The 17,131-nt window shown below is 37.8% G+C and overlaps 1 protein-coding gene across 1 annotated transcript in view; it reads right to left on the minus strand.

Annotated features, from left to right (window-relative positions):
- The window catches only part of kif6 (kinesin family member 6), a 118,800-nt gene that overhangs the window by 55,341 nt on the left and 46,328 nt on the right, over positions 1–17,131 (minus strand). Inside the window, exons 10-11 of the mRNA XM_084097666.1 lie at positions 7,485–7,588; positions 6,834–6,939 (exon numbers count right to left, since the gene is read on the minus strand). Of these exons, the coding sequence (XP_083953792.1) occupies positions 6,834–6,939; positions 7,485–7,588 (210 nt within the window). The remainder of the gene's footprint in view (positions 1–6,833; positions 6,940–7,484; positions 7,589–17,131) is intronic.

Below are 17,131 nucleotides of genomic sequence, written 5' to 3' on the forward strand. Positions count from 1 at the left end.
CAGCTTCGCGCTTGACTAGGTGCCTCCATGTGCATGGTTCCCCCTCTGGGCGACCCCCACATGTGTATTTCCACTGTAAGCCTCTCTGAGCATGTGTCTTTCCCTCGGCAAGCCACCTTGCCACCCCTGGGGTTGAAATATTCCACCTGCGGCTGGACACCCCAGTGATACTCCATATGCAGCCCCTCTGGGTCACATGTATATTCCAAGTCCCCCCCTTAGGGCTGAGCATAATTGCATATTTCCTCTGAGATATGCTTCCCAGTGTACCTTGGTATTCCTGTGTTAAGTAGGACTCCTTCGTCCGTGCTAGTCTCACGACAGGGAGCTCAGACTTACGCAGGGCACTGGAAGACAGCCGAGGTGGCGTGATTAGACTGGGGACCCCATTCGTCGTCATCCGACGTAACTCGGAGTGACCACGAAAGGGAACGTCTCGGTTACGTATGTAACCCTCGTTCCCTGAGTAGGGAACGGAGACGTTACGTCTCCCTGCCACTTCCGCTGTACCTCTGGGAACGCCTGAGTTCAGCCTCGGCTCCTCAGCGAAGACATATCTGCATGTTGCCAGCGTACTTCCTTATATACCCCCGGCGTGGGGCGGAGATACGCTATGCAAATTCCGCAGACCCATGGCATTTCATTGCCATTGGCTCGTTTTATATACTCGAAGATGACAGGCTTTCTAAGCGAAACCCCATTCGTCGTCATCCGACGTAACGTCTCCGTTCCCTACTCAGGGAACGAGGGTTACATACGTAACCGAGACGTTTTATTAATAATAATAATAATAATAAGTTTTATTTATATAGCGCCTTTCCAGAGCTCAAGGACACTTTACAATAAACAAACAACAATAAAGGCAGTTGACAAAGACAGCAGACAGGACAACAGTAGGCAGTTGAGTACAGTAAGTGAAAAATTGGGTAGATTGGGCGGCAACCAGCAGAATACAAACAGATATAACTTTGAGAAAAAAAAAAAAAAAAAAAAAGAAAAAAAAAAAACTTGGAAAATTAAGATTTATAACATTCAGAAAATAGGTGAGTTTTGAGCATGGATTTGAATTCAGAGATAGTGTTAACAGAACAGAGTGATCGGGGGAGAGAGTTCCACATTTTGGGCGCAACAACGCTGAATGATCTGCCCCCCATTGAAGCAAGGCGATGCCGAGGGACGACGAGAAGGCTAGAATCAGCGGATCGTAAAGAGCGAGTCGGGGTGTAGGGGAGAAGCAGGTTACAGAGATAGGGGGGCGCCAGGCCGTGCAGAGACTTAAAAGTGAGAAGGAGAATTTTGAATTTGATACGGTAAGCCACAGGAAGCCAGTGAAGATCATGCAGAATTGGGGAAATATGTGCAGAACGCTTGGTGTGGGTGAGTAGTCTGGCAGCAGAGTTTTGAATGTATTGTAATTTGGAAATGGAGCTAGCTGATAGGCCAATGAAAAGTGCATTGCAGTAATCAAGACGTGAGGTGACAAATGCATGGATGACAGTTTCAGCATCTGAGATACTGATAAAGGGACGGAGCTGAGCGATACGACGTAGATGAAAGAATGCCAATTTAGTGATAGAATTAATGTGAGAGTGGAAAGATAGAGAGGAATCAAAAATGACACCAAGATTTTTAATAGTACTAGATGGTTTGATAAGAGAGCCAGCGATCTCACAGGTGAAGTTGGTAGGAATTTTATTATTGAGTGACGGAGGTCCAGTGAAAATAATCTCAGTTTTGTCCATGTTAAGTTTTAGAAAATTTGAATGAAGCCAATCTTTTATTTCATGTACACAAGCAGAGATTTTGTCAGTTGTGAGAGATAAAGTCGATGTACAGGTAGTATATAATTGAATGTCGTCAGCGTAAAAATGATAATTAAAACCATGACGGCGGAGGATCTGACCAAGAGGTATTATATAGATTATGAATAATAATGGCCCAAGAACGGATCCCTGAGGGACACCTTGCTTCAGGGGGACAGTAGGTGAGCGAAAATTCTGAAGTGAAATGTAGAATAGTCTGTCAGAGAGATAGGAGGAAAACCAGGAAAGAGCAGCACAAGAAATACCCACATCCGAAAGGCGCGAAATGAGTAGTTGATGGGAGACGGTATCGAAGGCAGAGCTGAGGTCAAGCAGCAGGAGCATAGACAGAGAACCAGAGTCACCAGAGAGAAGCAGATCATTCAGTACCTTAACTAGTGCAGTTTCAGTACTATGCAAAGGGCGAAAACCAGACTGAAAAGGATCAAAAAGATTATTTTCAACTAGAAAAGACTGAAGCTGGGAGGCAACAGTACTTTCTAGTAATTTAGCTATGAAGGGGAGATTTGAAATGGGACGATAATTCGATAAAACTGAGGGATCAAGGTTGGGTTTCTTGAGAACAGGGGTAACAGCTGCAGTTTTGAGTGGCAGAGGAAATGAAGCAGAGGTAAGAGATGCATTGATGAAGTGAGAGATAGGTGCAGAAATAACTGAATGGCAACGTTTCAGAAGAGTAGTAGGAGCAGGGTCAAGATGACAAGATGAAGGGTTGGATTTCAAGATTAACTCAGAGACAGAAGAAGGAGTAGACAGAGAAAAGAAAGACAGGGATTGACCAGGTTGATTCGGCACATAGCTAATGTTAGTAGCATCATTAAAGAGGCACTGGTTTACGGCATCTGTCTTTTCTAGCAAGTAAGTCAAGAATGAAGTGCAAAGTTCATCAGAAGCTAGAGCAACATGAGATGGAGGTTTGGTAAGTTTATTTATTGTGTTAAATAATGCTTTTGGCCTGTTGCTTGATTTGTTAATTGTAGCAGATACAAAACTGGAACGAGCCAGGTTCAGGGCTGATTTGTACTTTTTGATATGTTCAGTAAATGCCAAATGGTGAACAGTCAGGCCAGTTTTCCTGTAGTAACGCTCAAGCCGTCTACCAGTGGCCTTTAAGATACGGAGCTCAGGAGTGTACCAAGGAGACGAATGTGTGGAAGGGACACTTCTGGTCTTGACAGGAGCATGCTTATCTAAGATATCCGAGATTATGGAGTTATAGTTAGATAGCATCAGTGAGGGTGAAGAGATATCAAAGACATCAGAGAGATTAGAAGAGGAAACGGAGGTACAAAATAATGCAGTATCAACAGCTTTCAGATTGCGGTAAGATATGACAGTTGTAGAACAATTCTTAAGCATAGGCAGGCTGAAGCTAAAATCAAGGAATTTATGATCAGAAATACCAGTGTCAGTAGAAGTGATGGAAGAGATATTGGCCCTTGATGTACAAATCAAATCAAGGGTATGACCACGCGTATGAGTTGGAAAATTAACATGCTGAATTAGATTAAAACATTCAAAGATAGAAAGTAACTGGTTGGTGTTAGAGCAAACAGCATCAACATGAATATTAAAGTCACCAAGCAGTAGAATGGGAAATGACAATGAGCAGGCAAGGGTCAACAGTTCACTGAGTTCAGAAAAGAAGTTAGACACGACCTTAGGAGGTCGATAGAGCAAAATAATTATGAGAGAGTCAGCCTTCAAAACCATGTACTCAAATGTATTGGTGTCATGAAAGTCAAGTTGCTTGATACGGAAGTTATCACGATGGATGATAGCGAGACCACCCCCTTTACCATGGGGTCGCGGTCTGGACAGATAATTATATCCATCTGGCGTAAGTAGATTTAACTGTAGAAAATCTTCAGGAACTTGCCAAGTTTCAGTGAGAAGAAAAATGTCAAGGTTATTGTCAGTGATCATTTCATTGAGATAAGGGGCTTTGTCCGAAATTGATCGACAGTTCAAAAGTGCAAAGTGATGATGCAAAGGATTCAAATTAGGTGTATGTTGCTGATCGCTATCAGTGAGATAGATCAGAGAACGCTGAATGGTGGGACCGGCAGGCAGTTGTCTAGGCATGGAAGATAGTCTATTGTTGGTCCAGATGCAAGGAGGAGCGTCAGGCTTTGAACAAAAGGAACTCAAGAGTGTGCGCCGCGAACGGTGTATGTATCTTGGGCGACGGAGAATCCCTAGTCTCTGACAGTATTCATACGTCACCGAATCAAGACGTGGGCGGCAGTTAAAGGCCCTCAGTTGTGATGTAGAATATTCAATATCCATCACAGATGTAAGACAAAAAATAATGCAGAGGAAAAAAGAAAAAAATGTTTTTGCACAAGGCATGTTGATGCTGAGAAAGTGAAAGCCCAATCACAAGCAAAACCACGTTAGCCAAACCTGAACGTCACTTCACCAAAACAGCTGACTAAATAGGAGGCAACGCACCCAGATAGTAAGCAGTAAACAAACAGCGCAACCGACAGAGAGAGCGGTAACTCACCCATCCGAGGAGCCGAGTGTGGTAGAGATGTAACAGGGAAGAAAGCTCGCAGCAGCCCGATGGCAGACTTATCAACAGTTCAGTTCAGAGTTTAAACAGTGAAAAAATGGAGTAATCCAACCAGTCGCGAAACAGCTGCACAGACACGCACAGTATTCTCAACGTCTTGCAGACAGCAGAGGTGGTCAGTGCAGTGACAACAATCCAAGTCAGGGAGCAATAGTGAGAAACGGAGTAATCAACACAGAGTTCCGATGAAAAAGAAAAAAATATCCGAACCAGACAAACAGTACAAACAATCCAGGATTCGAAGCGGCAGCACAAACGCGCACAGCGTACTCGACCCGGAAACCGGAAAGTTTTATTACAGACATTATATTATGCACCCTTCCTACAGCACGGTGGAAAGACAAGTATCTTGTATTCTTGATTGAGACAAAAATTGCCAATAACTTTATTGAATAACCTTATTGAACAATATGAACAAGCATAAATGGCCTAGTACAAAATAGGGATAGGGAAGTCACGATTTTCAAATATTTGATTAGTTAGCGGACAAATAAAGCTTGCCATAAATAACCGGCAAAAGTTATCATTATGAATGTGTCAAATATAGGAAAGAGACAATTTAATTGTTTATTAATAAACTAGTGTTTTCTGTGTCAGCCTCGGCAGCAAAGATGTTGACGATGTTGACTCGCCATCTTCACAGTATTGTGAACGTGCCTATAGAGAGAAATGCACATTTCATACGGATTGCATATAGTTGTCTGTTTCTTTTCGTTTTGAATTGTTTTGCTTAAAAGTAGACATTTCAAACTTTCTATAGATATTTCTGTAGAGCTCCAGTTCACGAGCAATGCAAATTATCGCGACAGCGCCTCCATGTCCTGATAATATTGTCTGCTATATTTGCTTCTTATTTATTAAATTGGTCGATGAAACATTGATTAAAATTAAGATACAATACAAAACAAAATTCACTTTAAAGAAAGGTTTTATACAAAACAAAACTTAATGAAGTGGTCAAAATTATGTCTCCCAATATATTGCACATCTTATGATCCTATCTTACTCAAGCTGTTCACTTTTCATATAATCAACATAGAAACTACGAAAATAAGTTTTCTTTAATCTTCTTAGGCCTACAGACATTACAAAGAAATTTAATGTCGGAGCGGAATTTGAGCGAACGTAATTTTACCGGTGAGCATGTGGGGCAGGTGTGTGTTTTTCAAATAATAATCAAATCATTCCCAGCGATCATCGAATATTATTTTTGCTTGAAATGCCCATCCCTACAAAATATGAAATTGTCAGACAACAGACAAGCATCATAGCATAAGAAAAAATATAAATAAAGAAATAAAAATACATTCAAGTAAAAAATAAAGAAATAAATAAAAGCATGTAGTCCACAGTTGTTGTTGCTGTTACGTGACTTAGCATTGTCTGACTAGGGTCGACACGTGGGGTGATGACATCATCGTTTCACAAAATATAGCCTACGGATTGGCTGTACACACGAAAACACAAGGGTGTCGTTTTCAGATTTATCCTCTCTGGGACCCGGTTTAAAAAAATAGCGGTTTCAGTCTCCCAAAACGCTGATACGATATTTTTTTTTTTACGTATACAGCTAAACGCGTCTCCGTGTCGACAGGGCCTCAGACACAGGTTCTACAGAAGTGTTCCTAAAGCATAAACATCATGATGCAACGTTGAGTTCCCTCAAAAGTGGCTTGTCGTGGTGATTGTTACAGAGATAACAGGGAAATAATGCAACAAAGTTTGTTTCTAGAAGAAAATAGTATCACAGTCCAGTATAAGTAAGTTCAGTGATGGTTCATTTTTGTTGTAAAAAGTTATTAATTTAGTTCATTTATATATATATATATATATATATATATATATATATATATATATATATATATATATATAGCCTCTGTGATGTCATTGTCCAGCTCAGTTCAGTTCTCATATAATGGTGTCAACGCAGGCAGATCAATAATATTGTTGAATATTAAATGTCCCCAACTAAACATGCCAAAAGCTCTCAAAAGTTCTCCTCTGGCCAACGAACCGCGTATGATGTATACAGTGTATTATGTATGATGATTGACCTCAGAAATATGAGTGACTATGACGCTATTTTCTTCTAAAAACAAACTTTGTTGCATTATTTTCCTGTTATCACTGTAAAGCTGCTTTGAAACAATCTATATTGTAAAAAGCGCTATATAAATAAAGGTGACTTGACTTGACAATAGAAAATGTTTTTTAAAGACCAAAAAAATGACTGGCTTTTAGCAATGATTATTTATAAAGAACCATGCTTTTGCTTAACGTTTAGTGAACAGAAATTCAAATAACATAATTTTGACAGTTTTCATAGAAAAAAGACAATATTAATAATGTTGAGGAAAGACTGGAAGACTGCAAGACTAGAGAGAAAACACACACACACACACACATACAATATAATCAGAAAGAGCTTGTACCTTTAGCAGAAAGAAACAAAAGTGGATTTTCCTCATATCAGGCCCCAGGTCTAATGTTACTTCATTGTCAGGGTCTTCCAGAAACACATTTACCTGCTCTTCCAACCTACAAAACAGGAAAAATACTAATGCCTCTTACTGTAAAACACTAAAAGGCATTAACACATACAAGAAAGCAAACTGCAACAACAAAACAATATGAATTCATTAATTTTCAATGTGAATTGGCCGTTTAAGGTGGCAAGAGCAACAACTCCCATTGGCTGTGAAGCTTGAGTATATCCAGCGATGTAGCAAATTTGAAGAAAATGTAAAAGCAACTACTTTTTTGCTGACAAACTGTATTGGTTTGTGGTTGATCATTGTTCTAGTATTTTCTGTTCCGTGCGATTAGATCCACAGCTCAACTGCTTTCCTCTTTCCAGCAACCATAACAACTAGCCAATATCAAGTTAATTATTTAGTCTTCTGTATTTATGAAAAATATTTCAGTGTGCTGTTAACTGCTGAAACTCAATTAATCCAAATCGTGAACAAATCGTTCAGTCTAATCTATTATCTCGCATGCACATAAACAGTGCCATCAGTAATCTCAATTCATTATTAGTTTGTTTTAACAGATTGAGAATTGAGGAATTAATGGGTACATACTGCTGGATCTCTTCTTGGTTTAACTTGTCACTTCTTTGTTCTCCAGTCACTAGAGACAGCTCTTCCTTCAAAGACTGAATCTCCTTCTTCAAACGGACAATCAGCTTCCAGACAAACAACATAAACATTTCAGCAGCATAAATAGCAGGTGAGTCACACATTAAATAAAACGTTGTCAAAATAATTCCAGTTCACATGGCTACGCGGAAGCGATAAAAAACAATTCTGTATTATACATTTTTAAGGCCAGACAAGTAATTTGTTGAGGTCAATTTGTAAAGAAAGACTACATGCCTGCGCACATATATATTCAAACGCGCATACCTATAGACTAAATACCTAATACTCATGGTCTAAGAATGTTACACGTATGGTTGAAATACCATCATTGGCCTAGAAAGATAACATTCTGGGAGTCAAAACTATAAAGTAGGAAGGATGCCCTCCCTTCACTGTCAGACTCTGCGTGACTGTATGACTGCTGACCTTTTCTTGCAAGAAAATAAACCTCATCAAAGACTATTGGAAATGTTTGTCTCTTATTCAGTGATATAAGTTTGTTTGCCACCAAAATTTGGCGTTGTTGGCAGGAGTCCTTGGATGTGTCTCTTGGACCTGAGAGCGGACGGTGTTTGGCCACCTGGACTGAGCAGTTTCAGCCCTACCTCATAAACTTGAGAGAGAGGGAATGGGGAAGTCTCAAGAGTAAAAAGAGTAAAAATTATCAATATGATACACCGGTGTTTTGTCTGATGAGGAGAGTGTATGGGTTTAAATGTTTGAGAAGTATTGAAAGGTTAATTAAATACCATGATTTCCATAGAGAAGGAACAATAAGTGTCAATAGGCTGACAGTAGTTAAAGACCCTGTTGTAAAGGGAAGTAAATAACAGAAGAACTTACATTTATATGATAATGATTGAAGGAGCAAGCAGCTATAATGCTGTGTGTGCGACTTGGGGATTGAGATATGAGTAATTTAATATTTTGGTTTCTGCAAAACAGTAGAGATAAGTGGGACTGAGACAATAATAATAGTACTTGTTGAATCTGCAGACTAACCATTTGATAGATGAAAAGAAATATAGTAGGAAAAATTTATGTTATGAAAATATAATTTCTGAATTTATGGGACTATTTATGAATAACTGTGCTTTACAAAAAGCAAGTAAAGGAAATTATGGGTTGGGGATCATTTCCCTGGACAAGTGTGACTAAAGTAAACAGAAACTTTGTGAAAACCACCTAGAATATGTTGAGCGTTTCCGTGCAGCTTATGAAAATTAATGTGCTGCCAATGATAATGATGAAGATTATGATTCGGCTATTGTGATTGATTCCACCACTGGTGGACTGTCAAAAGAATACAGAGAACTGCTTATCAGCTCTGTTTACATTCCTGATTGGGACACACTGCTTCAAAGGTGTGCATTAAGTTGGAGCCGTTTGAAAGCTCAATGGCAGAGAGTGTTTTGATTGTGGTCAGCAGGGTAATTTATCCTGTAACTGTAAATGCCCACGATCGAAAGGTGTAAAAAAACAAAAAAAAACAAACAAACATGTAAAAGTGATAAAAAAAATTGGGTGTTAATGTGGGTTTGAAAGTAGATCAGTGTTTAATAGTACGATATTAAAGTTATCGTCTGAAAAAAAACATGAAAATAAGGTCAAAAGATTCAAGTCTTAAGGTAATCTTTTTGTATGAAAGATCTATAATACATTTTTTTTTTTTTTATAAGTGATTGGATAAATACAGGTTGATGTAAACTTACAGACAATGATGACTCCAACAAATTAGTTGTAAAAATATATAAATATTATGTTTATGTGAAAACGCATGTCATTTCATATGTCTTAAGCTGGGCTTGAGTTAAAAGATAGTGGAATGAAAATGTTACACGTTTATGAAAAGACAGAGTCTCTCTCTCTTTCAATGTCAGGTAAAAGCTGCTATCTGAGCCTGTGTCACAAGTGATAATGAGCTATTTATAGTAAAGCACAGTGTAGCAGTTGAAAATCATAGACACAGAGATGTTAAAAGAAATCATTGCCATTCAATTCATTGCAATTTGTATTTAAATGTTTTAAAAGTAAAATTCAATGGCTTTAAAGAAGTCTTTAAAATAATAATGCAGACCTTAAACGACATTTTTGACTAGTTTATTATAGGACCAGTAATTTTTTTTTTTTTTTTCTGATCTTAAGTGTCCACCATGAGGCGTTTACATGGACACAATCGGAATGAAATCAATCCGATTGATGAATCCGAACAAGGTGTTTACATGAATGATAAATAAAGTAATCGGGTTGATGTGCACGTTTATATGTCACAAGTTTCAAATCGGATCTGATGTTTTGACATGCGCACACTGCACAAATATACAGAGTTTCCCGCTTTTCGCGCATAAATATTCTCCTCTATTGGTTCTTTATTTGTTTTAAACAGCAGACGTAATATTAATTCGTCTCTGGTCATAATTTAGAGCATTAACCGTTTTGCCGTGCTGCTTATTGATCACACAGTAAAAATGCCCCTCCCCGCGGCCAAAACCAGTCGTCTGTGGATGAGAATCCAAAACAAGGACTGGTGGGACGTTGTCCTGCTTTACTTCACAGACGCGCGAGTGAAATGAGAATTTTAGAATGACGGGAAACTTATTAATATGACACTTTATTCAACAGGAAGAATAGCTCGTTCCGCGCGTCATACGTCATTACGCTAGTTAACGTCATTGCACATGCGCAGTCCTTTCAGTTTCGGTTTTCAATCCGATCAAGTGTTTACATGTTCTCTCGATCGGATTGCAAAAGGGATAAACCACCCCTTTCAATCCGATCGAAATTTCATTCGGATCAAGCTCAATCGGATCGATTAAGGTGTTTACATGAAGGTTTTTTAGTCCGATTGAGCCGTCAATCCGATTATAAGTGTCCATGTAAACGCTGATGCATGATAGATGATGGCTCCAGGTACAGACGTAGATGTACAGTGAATAGATGGATGTGATCTAAATTCACTGAGATTTTGCTGATTTGAAGAGGTTTAACAGAGATACGTAAGTGATTAAATACTGCTGTTATTAACTTGTCTCCCTGTGCTAACACTAGTAGGCAACCTGGCGGCTCTGGTGACTCTTGAATGCGCCTTCCCTAAGCTCCAGAAAAGCCCTAAGCTTGTTTTTCATTGTGACAAGTGTCCATAACTCTATGCAACTATGCCAGGGGACAACACCCTGAAGAGAAGAAGATTATAGATTAAGAGCTAATGGGAATGGACTTTTAAGAGCCAGATGAGACCATGATGTGATTGCCATTATTTGTTGTGGAGACAGTAACAAAACTTAATATATACTAGTGCAAAATGCCCGTGCAAAATCAGTTTTTGTGTGTGTTTTTAGTAATTGTTGGTTTGGTACCCGTGAAAGAGACTGTGGACGCATTGAATTCAGGGAGCAGGCTAGGTTACTACAAATGATGGCTGTGAATAAACTATAATATTCAGAAGTAAACAGTGTAGCTGACTGAGTGTTTATGTATACCACAACCTTCTAAGTGCTAGTGCAAAATGCCCGTGCAAAATCAGTTTTTGAGTGTATTTTTAGTAATTGTTGGTTTGGTGTGTTTGAGTGCTCATTGTTACAATTACACAGCAAAAGTTCAGTGACATTTTTATTTGTGCATGGTAGAAAGCACACAGTGAACTCCGAGAAAACGCTATGCTTGAGGAAACAGTTTGTGAATAGGCTACTACAAATGATGCCCGTGAAAGAGACTGTGAACGCATTGAATAGGATATGTTTAGTTGGTGAATAGCATTTACACAGTAGCGATAACGTTAAGCACACCAGAATTAAATATAATATTCAGAAGTAAACAGCATAGCTGACTTATAGATTCAGTTTACATCCACAAATGAATAAGCGCATTGATTCAGGGAGCAGTGCAAAGTGCCCGTGCAAAATCAGTTTTTGTGAGCTGATCGCCGTCAAAAAAGTTCAGGAGATATTTCTTAGCGATGGCTGATTTCAACAGTTTCAATATGATAGCATTTTGAAAAAAAAGTTTCATGAATTTATTGCATTTTTGGGGAAAAATAATCCGTTTTTATAATAAATCTTTGAAAATCCAAATCTGGATTTGAATTTTTTATGATATTATAACCTAAAGATGCTATGTGAAAGTTTGAAACAGAAAATAGTGGTTTTCATCTTGCCACTTTCTTGGTAAAGAAAACACATTTTTACTAAAATTAATCAAAATAGTGCAAAATGCCCGTGCAAAATCAGTTTTTGTGTGTGTTTTTAGTAATTGTTGGTTTGGTGCCCGTGAAAGAGACTGTGAACACATTGAATTCAGGGAGCAGGCTAGGTTACTACAAATGATGGCCATGAATAAAATATAATATTCAGAAATAAACAGTATAGCTGACAGAGTGTTTATATCAGAATGTTTATTTTTAAACCACAACCTTCTAAGTGCTTCTTTTACCGATATATTTAAGAAAACGCTATGCTTGAGCAAACAGCTTGTGAATAGGCAACTACAAATGATGCCCGTGAAAGAGACTGTGATCGCATTGAATAGGATATGTTTAGTTGGTGAATAGCATAGGCTACTATTACACAGTAGCGATAACGTTAAGCGCATCAGAATGAAATATAATATTTAGAAGTAAACAGCATAGCTGACTTATAGATTCAGTTTACATCCACAAATGAATATGAATTACATCCACAATGAATTACATCCACATCCGTCGATCCAGGGAGCAGTGCAAAGTGCCCGTGCAAAATCAGTTTTTGTGTGTGTTTTTAGTAATTGTTGGTTTCTTGGTAAAGAAACAAAATCAGTTTTTGTGTGTTTTTAGTAATTGTTGGTTTCTTGGTAAAGAAAACTATAATATTCAGAAGGAACCAAACTATAATATTCAGAAGTAAACAGTGTAGCTGACTGAGTGTTTATGTCAGAATGTTTATTTTTAAACCACAACCTTCTTGGGGCTTCTTTGACTGATACAACCCTCTAATGTCAGAATGTTTATTTTTAAACCACAACCTTTTAAAAATGATATATTTAGCGATATCTTTAGCATTTCTCATCCAAACAACGTCAAACTTGGCACTGCACTTACTCGTGCCCGTGGCAAGACACCTGTCGAATTTGAAATCCAGCGGACTAACGGTTCGAGAGATATGTGGTTAACAGACACACACACACACACAGACAGACAGACACGCAAATTGCCCGTGCAAAATCAGTTTTTAAGTGTGTTTTTAGTCATTGTTGGTTTGGTGTTTGAGTGCACATTGTTACAATTACACAGCAAAAGTTCAGTGACATTTTTATTTGTGCATGGTAGAAAGCACAACGTGAACTCTGAGAAAACGCTATGCTTGAGCAAACAGTTTGTGAATAGGCAACTACAAATGATGCCCGTGAAAGAGACTGTGAACGCATTGAATAGGATATGTTTAGTTGGTGAATAACATAGGCTACTATTACACAGCAGCGATAACGTTAAGCGCACCAGAATGAAATATAATATTCAGAAGTAAACAGCATAGCTGACTTATAGATTCAGTTTACATCCACATATGAATAAGCGCGTCGATTCAGGGAGCAGTCCAAAGTGCCCGTGCAAAATCAGTTTTTGTGAGCAGCTGATCGCCGTCAAAAAAGTTCAGGAGATATTAGCGATGGCTGATTTCAACAGTTTCAATATGATAAAAAATAACTTTTATATTGATTCAATGGATTAATTGCATTTTGAAAAGTGTCATGAATTTATTGCATTTTTGGGAAAAAATAATCAGTTTTTATAAAAAATCTTTGAAAATCAAAATCTGGATTTGAATTGTTTATGTTATTATAACCTAAAGATGCTATGTGAAAGTTTGAAACAGAAATTAAAGCTGCAAGCAGCGATGAAAAGGGCCCTCGCACCCCTGTCGCCGCCACCCGGCGCCTTTAGTAAAGGTCTTAAGATTACACTCACCAAATTTGAAGAGGATCAGATCAAAACTGTAGGAGGAGTTTGTTAAAGTACAACATCAGGAAATGGCAAAAACTGCACAAAATCTGAGAGGAAGTTCAAAATAGCTGACTTCCTGTTGTGTTTAGGGCTATGATCCAAGAGACTTTTTTGTAGGTATTGGGTCATTACATGTATGTACCAAATTTCATATCTGTACGTGAAACCTAGAGCCGGGGCAAAATGTGGGGGCAATAATTTACTGAATTTGCCCCCCCCAATTTTGAAAACCATATCACACGTAAATTTTCACCACTTCTGAAGCGTGTGCAAAGTTTCATGAGTTTTCGAGCATGTTAAGGCCCTCTAAAAAGCGATTCACTTTGGAGAAGAAGAACACCATCGGTGCTCTGGCCCTAATAAACGGAGCAAAAACAATAGGGTCCTCTCACCATCGGTGCTCGGGCCCTAAATATGGTTTTCATCGTGTTTATATCAGAATGTTTATTTTTAAACCACAACCTTCTTGGAGCTTCTTTGAATGATACAACCCTCTAATGTCAGAATGTTTATTTTTAAACCACAACCTTCTAAGTGCTTCTTTTACTGATATTTTTAACGATATCTTTAGCATTTCTCATCCAAACAACGTCAAACTTGGCACTGCACTTACTCGTGCCCGTAGCGAGACACCTGTCGAGTTTGAAATCAATCGGACTAACGGTTCGAAAGATATGCGAAGAACAGACACACACACACACACACACACACACACACACACACACACACACACACACACACACACACACACACACACACACACACACACACACACACACACACACACACACACACACACACACACACACACACACACACAGACAGACAGACAGACAGACGTTTCTGTAATTTATAGATAGATGAGGAACATGATGTTGGTTGCCTTATGGGCAAGGAAAATGTATAGAAGTGTTGATATTGAACTAATATGTCTATAACATAGTTTTAACTACTGCAAGTTATTAGACCTGGTATAGTATAATTCCAAGACATGGTGGTGGCTAAAGGTGAAGACTGTTTTTAAAGATTAAAGAGAAAAAAATCGTAGAGAAAATCTGAATAACAAAGGTTGTGAATCCAGCATTTAAACTAAAGATAACCTTAGAAATGTTACTTGAATAACGTATTTTAGATTGTTGTAATGATTCTTATTTGGAAGTTAAAAATTTACATTTTAACATTTGTGAATGGTAAAAAGGTTATTGTAATGAATCTAATATAACATTTTGTCTAAATTAGAGCATTAAGAAGCTGTTGAAAAGATTATTTGTGCAGTCAGAGAGAGAGACTGTCTGAGTGGAGACAGAGATGGTGTTATGTCTGACTATTATCTGCTAAAGCTTGAACAAAACAAAGAAATTATATTAGAACCAAAACAACCCAGATGACTTTTATAAAAACAAATTAATAATGAACAGACATTATTTGGAACTGGTTAAGAGACCATGTAAAAGTAGGTCAAAAATAAAAAAGAATATTGTGAAGTAAATAATTTTAGAGCCAACTGCTAAAAAAAGAAAGGAAAAACAACTTGAGCAGTTTATAGTCATACGTGTCTAGTATGAGTGTGTGTATGGTGACTGCATTTTATGTATTGTTTGTGTTAGTTTGGTGTTCTATTGTGTCCCTATTGTGTGTATATTGAAAATCAAAATCTGGATTTGAATTGTTTATGTTATTATAACCTAAAGATGCTATGTGAAAGTTTGAAACAGAAATTAAAGCTGCAAGCAGCGATGAAAAGGGAATCCTCTGGAACCTCTGGAATGAGTGTTGTATCTTTACAGATGGGTTAAGTGAAACGACAAACTTTAAAGAAGCTGTTAACTGGAGTGAATCTGATGAAAAGATCACGCAGAACATAAGACAAGCTTTAAATGGATTAGTTATCCAGCTCTGTCTGCTACTGGTAATTATGACTACTTTTGTCATTTATGATGTTGATTTGAATTACTCTCTGGATTAATACGTTTAAGAATATTTATGTAAATTGGAATTGTGAAGTTGAAGATTGAGTCCATTATGGGTTAAAAACAGTTTAAATTCAACTGAGGGTCTAAATGTAAATAGTCAACTATTTGTGATAAATGTAAAATAATAGACTTGACGGCAGAGAAAAAAGTGACACATTGGCTAAGTCACTATCAAATTATCAAGAGAGCCCAGTCACATTTATGAAAGGCTAGGTGGGTGAACAAAGGAGGAGGATGGGAACATCACTGTTGTGTGACTATCCTTGACTACGTCTGTACACCATGACCTGACTGGATAGACAAAAGACTGGAAAACTGTGAGAATGTGTTGTTTGTAGTTGGCTGTGCCTTCAGAGACAAAACAACAGGCCTGAATCAAGCAAGAAAGCAGTGACCACTGAATTTGAAGTATTAGTCTTAGGGCTGTTGTCCTCAAATTATTATGCTTAAGCAGCTGAGTGTGTGGTATTAACTGAAGCCTGGAAATTAATGGCAGGGAAATGCATGACGATTTAAAAACTATTGCTTTTCGTTTGGGGTTGCTCATGATTTTGGGGGCATTGTGGAAACATCGAAAAATTTTGAAGTCAGATGGTCGTCCTATTATACATGCTGGCTTAGTGTCAAATTTGTTGGTTGCTATTTTTTTACCTGATAGGAATTTATATTTGTAAATGCGCAATGCATACTAACAAAAAAGGAAATATTTTATTTCTATAGGAAATGGCATGGCAGACGCAGCTGAAAAGCTGATGTCACAGAAATAATGGAGATTGTGTGAACCATGTTATCTGAAAGTAACCTTGATTTTTCTGACTCCTTACATGCATTGCATGCAGTCTTTTAATTAAGACATAGAGAAGTCTGTTTGGAGTGCCAACATCAACCCGAGTTGTGTGAACATGATGTAAAGAAATGTCTTCTATCCTATCTAACATTTATGTTTAGGTGAAAGCAGCTCAAGGAAAAGCAGCTGATACACCACTGCACGACATCAAACCGGGAGATTTATGAAGTTATTAGGGGATTATGAAAATCTGACAGTTCTTCAAATTATAACAATTTTGGTGTAGTAACTAGGCTAATGAGTATTTTACAAAGTTTAGGTTTATGCTCATTTATGTTTTATTTTATGTTCTATTATTTTATTTTATTTTTCATGTTGGCTATACTGTGTTGAAAACAGCAAACAGCACTGATAATGATTTGACAATGGTTTATGATGAAATGAAACAAATCAGAGATGCTGTTATACATAATAGATTACTGTTAGACATGTTAACTGCAGAGAAAGGAGGAGTGTGCAAAATGTTGGGATACACCATGTAGTTTTTACATTCCAGACTATAGTGACAAAATAACCAATATTATTGAGAACATGATAATGGCTGTAAAAGAACTACACAGAAGTGATAACATTAATTATATCCATTGGTTTGAATGGTTCACCAACCACTGGGGAGGGTGGGAATATTGGATATGACATACAGTGCTGATAGTGATAGGAGTTTTGGTGTTGATGTGCCTGCCATGTGTAGTACTATGTTTTTCCAGCTTTAGTGGAGATAATTGTGAAAAGTAGTTTCATATTATTCCACATATATATTATGAGGATTAATCTGATGATGTATGTCGAAAACCAA

The sequence above is a fragment of the Abramis brama genome (genome assembly GCF_963993115.1).
Source record: "Abramis brama genome assembly, chromosome: 21".
Lineage (NCBI taxonomy): Eukaryota > Metazoa > Chordata > Actinopteri > Cypriniformes > Leuciscidae > Abramis > Abramis brama.